This window comes from Setaria viridis, chromosome 2, assembly GCF_005286985.2.
Source record: "Setaria viridis chromosome 2, Setaria_viridis_v4.0, whole genome shotgun sequence".
In the NCBI taxonomy this organism is placed as follows: Eukaryota; Viridiplantae; Streptophyta; class Magnoliopsida; order Poales; family Poaceae; genus Setaria; species Setaria viridis.
In genome coordinates, this window is record NC_048264.2 from 12163060 (window position 1) to 12173428 (window position 10369).

Below are 10369 nucleotides of genomic sequence, written 5' to 3' on the forward strand. Positions count from 1 at the left end.
TTTTGGCCAGCACGCACCTTCATGTTTTCCGCGTGAAACATATCAAAGAAAGCATGGATTGGCTGTTCACTGCGTTGTAGCTCTCCCGTTGAACTATGCTTCTAGATGGGTGCCGTGAATGCCCTGTAGAGATTTCTTTGTGCAAAAGAATCCCTTTAATGTAGAGGCTTTATGGCCTTCTATCACATTATTAATAAAGCCTTCTATATATATGTACGTCTGCAATCCCATTTTAAGTGCAAATGAAACCGGCCGAATATTTAGGCTGCTTACTGCTTTTCTCATAGATCGACGATGTGCACTGGCAGAAATTTATAACACTAGCAGAGCCATTCCTGTGTTCATTTACGAATTGGATAATATTTCGATCAAGGTTTTTAAGGTACAGACCCACTATTTTTGATATTTTGTCCCAACGAATTGGTACTTTTCTCTAGATACTTCATATCTTTTCAACAAATAATTCCACTGGATGGACAGCTCTCATTTTTTCCAACCATTGTTAAAATCCTCCATTTCTAATTATAAACAATGGTACATCCAATGAAAGACAAATAGCCTTATTATATTATCAAATATATGTAAAAGTTCACACATTTTGTTACATAATTATTAGCTGCCCGTAACATGTAAGTTGGGCAACTATCGCAGACGGTGGCCAAATTATGAAACCTTACAAACAATAATTGTTTCTGGCCTCATTGATCTCTCAACAGCAGAAATATGAGAAACAACACCCATGGATATATATCTATTATATTTTCTTTAAGGACATGGCGATGACTGCTAACTTGGTCTGCTGCTCTTCAAGTTGCTTAGCAACAAGGCTTGCAAACTCCACGAACAACGGGTCAAGTATGGTTTCTCCAAAATGGCATATAATCAACGACTTCAGCACTGATCTAATACACTTAGCAACATTCATGCTACTGCAGGCACTATCGAGAACATCAACACCTTCTGAATCGTCAAAAGGATCCCAGTTTGCCTCGAATAGCTTGATCTCATCCATGCTGAAAATCTTACTTTGCATGACTACTTCCTTGACTTCAGCAACTGATGGCCCATAGACTGGTAGATTGAAGGATTCTAGTTTTTCCTTCTCCACCAGGCCCTATTACGATCAAAGTTTATTTTTTACTTCATAATGGCTTTCAAGGAGTTAAAAAGAAAAGCTAGAATAATTGCAACAATTCTTTTACATATGGTAGTTACCTTCAGAACAAGAGACTGCAGCGATCTTGCAACCAATCCATAAAGTTGATTGAGTTCTCCACTGTATACATCCTCATTCTTCCTCCCAAGAAATACAAGAACCATCTTCCCTCCATATACAAGTTCTTCGTGCCGCAGCTCCAAGAAGAGGGAGAAGTCCTTATGGAACTGCTCTTGGAATTGTTTCACCGCAAACGGTGTTGTGGTATTTGTGATGTAAACATTATCTTTATTTAAGTAAGCTTCTTTCGATGTGTCAAGTCCCTCAGGTACCTACATATATACATGCCATTTGCATTGAGAATATCATTATAGACATATTAGAACGAGAACTGCATGGAATATTATTACATCGTGGAACATATGACACACGCATAAATAACCTCCGATCCAGTAAAGATCGAGACAAACACCTGGGAGCGCCAGTGAAGGCAGTATGAGGAGTGGAAGAGATGCACGCTTTGACGAGGGAAAAGCCTGTTGTAATAGGATCCTGGCAACCCAGAAATGTAGTGCAAAGGTGGAACATGTCCCAGTTGATCCATCGTACCCGACGTTTCAAACTTTTGGATCGCCCGGAAGAGTTCATTGAAGTCATTACCAGGAAGGTCATTCAGGAAGAACTGAAGTTCCACAGGATCACCTTCACTAGACTTACACTGATCGGCTATGACACCTATCACATTGGACATAAAGAGCAATGTGTTTGGTCCTGCAGAGCATCCTAGGTCGACAATGATCATTGTCTTGGGTAGTAGAGCCGTGTATACTTCTTTTGTGGCATTCTCAATAATGGGCTTAGTCTCGCGTATAACAATTTCCTAGCACCATGCAACAAGAAAATCATAGTTCTTAGAATCACATAATAGACAAGTATTAGTGTTCTATAAACTGCTCACGTTTCATGGAGTGAATTCCTAAACAGTGCAGATGATTATAATGCTGGAAGGGATCATCAATAAATGTTACAAATGTCATACATAATTGCTTATAAACTTGGTACATGCAGTATGAAAAATGCATATTGCACAAAAGAAATGGTTGCATTCGAGAAAAGGGAAGAACAATCACTTGACGCCTAGAATTCTTTGAGTAGCTCCATTCTCCTTCTCCTTCGGCCATATGTAAATCGTGTTCTATCTTCATGATTGCCATGAAGAGCTAGCTAGGGGTCAGAATTGTAGGGAATTGAGGGATGAGAATTTGGAATGTTAATATCAACCATAAGCAAATACGGCCATTAGGCGGTGGATACAGGGGGTGTACATTGCTAACCAAACTGTCATTTTATCTCTCCTTTGGTGACGTGATGGCTCGTTGTAGCCGCTTGCTTTTGCTTTCAGCAGTGTCCATGAGAACATGGGTATAATGTGCGCTATAAACAAACTCCATATTTTCTCCATAGATTATACCACATGCACATGGCTACATCACTGCACACACACACCACCGTAAACAACTAAATGCGACTTCAAGTCCGTATGATAGAGTCCTTTGAGAAGTTATTGACTTGTGGTGTCCTTTCTTGTGATCCAGCAGTACCCAACCCGCTAAGCTAGACCATATATAGATGACAAGGAGTGGAGCCGTCCACAGAGACTCGATCGGAAAGATAGTTTGACATGGAAATCGTGTTCTGCAGCCTGCACTACGGGAAAGCTTAACGTCGCCGAGTGTAATTACTTCGCCGAGTGCTTTTTTTCGGGCACTCGGCGAAGCACCGTTTTGCCGAGTGTAACATCAAAAACACACGGTAAAAATAAAACACTCGGCGAACGACCGGTTTGCCGAGTGCCACCCAAAAAACACTCGGCAAACACCCAGGAGGCACTCGGCAAACTTTGACACTCGGCAAACTTTGACACTCGGCAAACTGACGCCCACGTGACTTCCCCGTGCCGCCGGCGGCGCCACTCCGTGACGGACGTTAGTCTTTGCCGAGTGTCAATGGAGGGCACTCGGCAAAGTCACTAGTTTGCCGAGTGTCATGATGGGACACTCGGCAAACCCTATAGTATGCCGAGTGCTAGGGGGCACACTCAGCATACTATAGGGTTTGCCGAGTGTCTCTTGACACACTCGGCAAAAATAATTTTTTTCCCCTCCTCCACCCTCCAAACTTTTTACACTCCACATGTATGGCATTTGGCACTACATGGTAGAAGATGGACTATTTTTTGACCTGTTTGCTATATTTAATCAATTAATTTCATTTAGAGTAATTTTTTGATTTAAGTCAAATTTGAACTGCAGGTGGTTGGAATAATGGAATAATATGAGTGGAAAAATCATATTCATGTTAGTGAGTCTAAATTGAGGTCTCACCCAGAAAATGAAAATAAATTTCGAACATTTTGCTAAGGAAACACGACTACGAACGTGTGGCCAAATGATTGTTTAATTCTCAAAAATACAAACGAAGTTTGAAAATCATGAGATTTTGCAAGATGCTATGATTTCGTATGCAGAGGCTGTGGTAAAAAATTGATAAGGTTTCGCACAAGTTTTGACATATGATGTTTAGAATTCGAAGCATCTCCGGAGAGGATTCGTAGAAGTTCAAAGGATCCGGTAAGATTTTGAGATGAATCGATAAATGTAATTCTCATTGAGTCCAAATTTTTTTTATAGGCTATAGAGAACATAGATAGGTTCATGTCAAATTTTGGGAAATTTTCAGATCCGTTTGGTAATTTTTATTCATTAATTGCACGTATATGAATTTAATAGATATAAATTAAATATGAGCTATAAATCCATGAAATAATGGAACAATATTACTTAAAAAATGAAATACCCAATGTTTAGTGAATTTGACTAGGTTTTTGCAAACTTTACAATCTTTTAATTAATAAAACTAGTTTGGCATGAAATAATAGCACTCATTTGCCGAGTGTCAAGGGATGGCACTCGGCAAAGAGCCTATTTGCCGAGTGTCCAATTTGAGACACTCGGCAACCTTCGCCGCGGCCCACCTGCCAGCCTCCTGCGTAATCCGAATAAAAAAATTAAAAAAAAATGTTTGGCGAGTGCCCCTGATCTAGCACTCGGCAAAGGCTTTGTCGAGTGCTAGATCAGGGGCACTCGGCAAAGTGGCCTTGGCAGCACTTAGCCACGCACGCGCTGACCCGGCCACACACGCACGCACGCCTTGGCAGCACCTAGCCACACGCCCGCAGCCGCCCCGGCCCCCGCGCCCGCGCCGCCGCCGCCGCCGCCCGGCCCCCGCGCCCGCGCCGCCGCCGCCCGGCCCCCCGCGCCCGCCGCCGCCGCCGCCGCACCGGCCCCCCGCGCCCGCCCGCGCCGCCGCCCGGGCCGGGATAAGGCCCCGGCCTCCCCTGCGCCCCCGGCTGGCCTCCTGCGCTGGCCCCCCGCGGCCGTCCTCGTCCAGGCGTCCGGCCGCCGCACCGTCCCCCGGCCGCCCCTCCGGTAAGTTGAAAATACTAGAGAATGCATGATAACATTGCAAAGAATAGAGGAAGAGTAGAAATTAGAAAATGTTGATTCTTCCTTGAATGGAAAAATATTAGAGAATAGATGAAGAATAGAGGAAGAATATTAGAGAATAGAGGAAGAATAGAGGAAGAATATTTGAGAATGCATGAATGGAAGAGAGGTGTGGTTGGTAATAGAGAAAATGTTGATTCTTCCTTGAATGCACGGTAAGCTAAAGGAAGAGTACAAATTAGAAAATGTTGAAAAGAATAGAGGTGTGGTTGGTTGTGGTTGTGGTTGTTGGCCATCGTGCCAACTCTTTAGTGGGATTGTGGTTGTCGGCCATCGTGCCGTTTCTTATGTTGCAGGTTTTGGAAAGCTCCCCGTGCAGGGGAGATGCTGCCGAAATTTTGACTTAAACAATACTTTGTTTCTTTTGTTGCAGGAGAGGCTTACAAGGACCATCCTCGACTCATCACTTTGCAGGATAGCAAGGTGAGGCATGCTACACCTCTATTTCCGTATAATGTTCGTATATCACGTAACCTAGTTAGGCGTCTCCCGTTCGAAAGAGATACGGTTGGAAATATGCAGATCTTTGCATATCTATAATCGTATCTGTTTCGAATTGTCCACGTTTTTTGGACAGCCCGAGGATGTGTAGGTGGGTTTAGTATCCATGGTCTACTCCGACCCGAGATAAAATTTCGGCAGCACCTCCCTGTTGTTCTCTAGATACACAATCTCCTATCATGGACGTGTATTTGGAGAACAGCGGGGAGGTGCTGCCGAAATTTTATCTCGGGTCGGAGTAGACCATGGATACTAAACCCACCTACACATCCTCGGGTGGGATTAGGACCTATCTTTACCTAGTAGACAATATAGGAACGTGTATATGCAATGTGAATTTTGTATTACTTATTTAAATGGTAGAGGATGGAGGATCGTCAGTGGATGTACACGGGTCGCACTAGTCAGAACACGTTGACCAATGAATGGCTTGACAAGACGGATGCTTTCTTGGAACGGGCGTTTGCAAGTGTCAATGGAGCTCGATCGACTTGGTGTCCGTGCAGCAAATGTGGAAACATGCGTCGGCAAACCAAGATAGACATGGGCAAACATCTGGTGAAGAACGGATTTACGTCAGACTACACCAGGTGGATCTACCATGGTGAATCTGACCGTGGGATAGAGGAGGTCTTTAGACAACGCATCGAGGAATTTGATGATGATGCCGGGGTGGGAGACATGTTAAATGACTATCATGAAGCACACTTCGAAGATGCACGTAGGGAGGAGGAGCCAGAGGCTACCGCTAAGGCTTATTACGAAATGTTGTCTGCGGCACAGCAACCCCTTCACGGCCATACCAAGGTTTCTCAGCTAGATGCCATTGCACGCCTAATGGCTGTGAAGTCTCAGTTTAGTTTGAGTCGAGACGCGTTTGATATTATGGTGACGGTCAGAAAAAGCAGCTCGCAATTCCTGTGAAGGTTCTACGGTATCTTCCTTTCATACCGAGGATCCAACGGCTTTTCATGACTGAAGAATCCGCGAAACAGATGACATGGCACAAAAATGGTCGTCGCTATAATCCTGAGAAGCTGGTACACCCATATGATGCTGAAGCCTGGAGAAGCTTTGATGCGATTTATCCTGCAAAAGCTCTAGAGGCCCGTAACGTACGAGTTGCGTTGGCAACTGATGGGTTCAATCCCTATGGAATGGCGGCCGCCCTATACACCTGTTGGCCCATTTTCGTTATCCCCCTGAATCTCCCACCCGGCGTCCTATTTCAGCGACATAATATATTCTTGTCGTTGATAATTCCAGAGCATCCGGGGAATAATATGAGTGTGTGTATATATATATATGGTTGATAATATATATGGGAGGCAGGGGATGCCCAGGCCAAGATATGGTTGCGAGGTCCCTCATCCCTCCCGAAGCGGCCGATACCTGAGCATTTACGCCCGCTCATTAAACCGGTTGGGATCAAGTAAGTAACTTTAAATATTCTTAATATTGTTCTTATGTTGAAAGTTACAAAAACTAATAATTCATATTAATTACTTGTGCAGGAGTTGGGTTAAGCTCAGCGGGGGTGACCACAACCGTAAGGCCAACGGGATCCTTGGCCTTTTGTGCAGGGTTCACTTCCCTGGCTTGGTGGTGTACGCCGGACAGCTGCAGCCGGCCTACACGTGGGACCACTACGTCGCCGCCCCCGACGTCCCTGATCGTCAACAGAGAAGATTCCCCAACATAGCGGAGCGGGTTAAGGCCGAGCTGTGGGTAAGTACTCCTCGTACTAAATTCCTCAATACATCAGCTACTTTCGACATTCTTGAAATAATAATTGTTTACGCGTGTATATGCAGGACTTCTATAGATGCCAGGAGGGGTTTGAGGCCAAGGCGAAGGCCGTCTGTGATGTAGCCGCCAAGAAGCTCGTGAGGGACATGCATTACGAGGCGCGCATCCAGGCCATCATAGAATTCAACGCTCAATACAATCGTACAAAGGTTAGAAAAGAGGAGGCAAGAACAATGAACATGACTAAGGACCAATTCATGAGGGTAAGTAAAGAACATTGATGCTTACTATTTATGATTAATTAGGCTCATTTTCTTTTTCATACGTCACACGCTTGATGATGTAGGTGCCTCCGTGGTGGTGTCGTGCGCATATGCCGTGCTGGGAGAGGATGGTCGACGTGTGGTTGGAGCCCGGGTGGTTGGAGAACCACCTTTCTTGCCGGCAGCGGCGTTTGCAGATGCCGACTGCATCACACCATCAAGGCAGCCTAAGCCTTGATGAATATAGATAAAAATGGGTACGCAACTTCAATTCTTTATTGTAACGTTCAGTTCTACGGAATTTTTAATGATTTTGTATTTTGCCGCAGTCGGCGTCACATGATGGCCGACCTTGCTCCCAGCTCAAGGCATGGGTCCTCTCCAAAAAGGGCAAGGCGACGGCCGATATAGATTTCAACCCAGACGACCCGTCCGAGGCGTACAGCCACCCTAGCATATACAGCCGCGTCAGCGAGTATACAAAGATGGCTAGGGAGGTTCACGGGCCAGACTTCGATCCGAGCTCCGAGGACATTGATGGAGAAATCATGATGAGGGTGGGAGGAGGCAAGAAGCATGGCCGATATTGGATTGGCGACGGCGTCATCGACACGGCCTCTACTCCCACTCTCTCCCAGATCCGAGCTAGGAGCACGGACTCGAGCCCGGCGGTACGCCCACGACCCACCGCTGCGCAGTTCCAGATGGAGGCTCTACAGGTTCTTTCTCTTCCATTCATCGTTCGTATGTTGTTATATTTTAGCTTTGCAGTATAACATTGCAATGAAATATTGTAGGCCCAGGTGGAAGAATCAAGGAAGGCACAAGAGGAGATTAAGGCGCAGATGGAGGCGCAGATGGAGGAAATGCGGCGGAGGATGGAGGAGGAAAACCGGATTAGGATGGAGCAGATGTTCCAGTACATGCAGAACTTTGCTACGAGCATGGGACAGACTTTGCCTCCGCCACCGCCGATGATGTTCCCTCCGCCTCAGCCACCCACGACTACTCCTGCGAGTCACTTGACACATTGTGCTTAAGTTTCAATAGTTTAAATTTGACAACTTTAGATGTTACCTCAGAATGTCCTATCCTATGTGCAGAATCAATCGGCGGCTTCGAATAATGAAGATCAAGATTTGTCGCAGTGGTCTCCTTGGCCTCCACGGAAGTAGACTTGATTGTGAACAATGTGGAAACTAAATTGTGAGAAGAACTTGGATTTATGGATTATTTCGTGCTTATGTTGAACTATGCCTGTGGTGTTTATGAATTATGCCTGTGGTTGTGAATTATCCATGTGGTTGTTTATTACAAATGCCTGTGATATGTGTATTGTGAATTGAGAGGGGTCCGTTATACGTGGCAAATTATCGGAAAAGGAGCGGTTCTGGTCACTTTGCCGAGTGTTACACTCGGCAAAGAGGGGCCTTTGCCGAGTGCCTTGACCATAGCATTCGGCAAAGGGGCATTTCCCAGGTGAAGGAAAGGTCCTTTGCCGAGTGCTATGGTCAAGGCACTCGGCAAAGGGGGCCTGTTTGCCGAGTGCTACGGTCAGGGCACTCGGCAAAGAGTTCCGGTTTGCCGAGTGCCCGGGAGCCGGCACACGGCAAAAGGCGCCGGCTTTGCCGAGTGCCTGGGATCCGACACTCGGCAAACACGACGTGTTTGCCGAGTGCCTTGCGCGTGACACTCGGCAAACACTCGGTCTTTGCCGAGTGTTGGCACTCGGCAAAGACCCGGCGTTTGCCGAGTGCCTCCCGTTTGACACTCGGCAAACCCGCCGTTACCCGACGCCGTCAGTCCGAAATTCGCCGAGTACATCTTTTCGCCGAGTGTTTTTGGCCGTCGGCAACATGTTTGCCGAGTGTCCGAGTTTTGACACTCGGCGAACTAGTCTTTGCCGACACAACATTTGCCGTGTGCTCTTTGCCGAGTGTTACACTCGGCAAAGGCTTTGCCGAGTGTTTTGAGACCTTTGCCGAGTGCCCCAGGCACTCGGCAAAGGTTCTGTTTCCCGTAGTGCTGGTTGGCTCGGTGGGCTATATATGTTCAGATCGGAGTCTGAACAAACAGATTGGTGGAATGGGTGACTTGCCTTCCATCTCACACAAATGACAAATCAGTCGGGGACTCTCCGACGATCCTGTCATGTTGCCGTATGCTACAACTTCTGGTCATGCTTAGCCATCGGATTCCCGGGGTCCCGTATTTAATCACAGGAAGAACTGAAGTTCCACAGTATCACCTTCACTAGACTTACACTGATCGGCTATGACACCTATCACATTGGACATAAAGAGCAATGTGTTTGGTCCTGCAGAGCATCCTAGGTCGACAATGATCATGGTCTTGGGTAGTAGAGCCGTGTATACTTCTTTTGTGGCATTCTCAATAATGGGCTTAGTCTCGCGTATAACAGTTTCCTAGCACCATGCAACAAGAAAATCATAGTTCTTAGAATCACATAATAGACAAGTATTAGTGTTCTATAAACTGCTCACGTTTCATGGAGTGAATTCCTAAACAGTGCAGATGATTATAATGCTGGAAGGGATCATCAATAAATGTTACATATGTCATACATAATTGCTTATAAACTTGGTACATGCAGTATGAAAAATGCATATTGCACAAAAGAAATGGTTGCATTCGAGAAAAGGGAAGAACAATCACTTGGCGCCTAGAATTCTTTGAGTAGCTCCATTCTCCTACTCCTTCGGCCATATGTAAATCGTGTTCTATCTTCATGATTGCTATGAAGAGCTAGCTAGGGGTCAGATTGCTTATTTTTTTCATTAGCGACAGAAAGTTTATACAACACATCTGAATACTGCTCTTAGCTCCGAGGTAACATTTATACTCCTCCAGAGAACGTACTGTTAGCGGAGCTGATTGGTTCAGCCTTCTTATCAGAATCAAGTTTGGTATATGTCTACTCAACGAAAAATGAAGATAGGTAAGGCCATTGATTACTCAACGTAAGGCCCTAATTTCCTCTAGTACTGTTCATTGACAGACCTACCATGGTGGTAGATTGTTACCCTCTTGTCAAAGATAATGTAGAGCAAGCAAAGGGACACGGCAATATCAAATAGAACGTTCCTTATGCGCGTGATAGGTACAGTATTACA

General features: G+C 45.5%; 1 protein-coding gene across 1 annotated transcript; it reads right to left on the bottom strand.

Annotated features, from left to right (window-relative positions):
• Positions 1-544: 544 nt before the first annotated feature.
• LOC117845571 (benzoate O-methyltransferase) lies at positions 545-2515 on the bottom strand. Its single transcript, XM_034726636.2, has 4 exons — positions 2287-2515; positions 1629-2036; positions 1216-1488; positions 545-1114 (listed from the first exon to the last, which is right to left on the bottom strand). The coding sequence occupies exons 1-4, from the start codon at positions 2368-2370 to the stop codon at positions 755-757; spliced, it is 1125 nt and encodes a 374-aa protein (XP_034582527.1). The 5' UTR covers positions 2371-2515; the 3' UTR covers positions 545-754.
• Positions 2516-10369: the final 7854 nt, after the last annotated feature.

Bases quoted from the DNA above. Each gene is read 5' to 3' on its own strand.
- LOC117845571 (XM_034726636.2), bottom strand. From the start codon at position 2,370: ATGGCAATCATGAAGATAGAACACGATTTACATATGGCCGAAGGAGAA. The intron at 1,489-1,628 runs GTGTTTGTCTCG...GTATATATGTAG, and splicing joins GCCTTCACTGGCGCTCCCAG to GTACCTGAGGGACTTGACAC. The intron at 1,115-1,215 runs GTAACTACCATA...TGATCGTAATAG, and splicing joins TGCAGTCTCTTGTTCTGAAG to GGCCTGGTGGAGAAGGAAAA.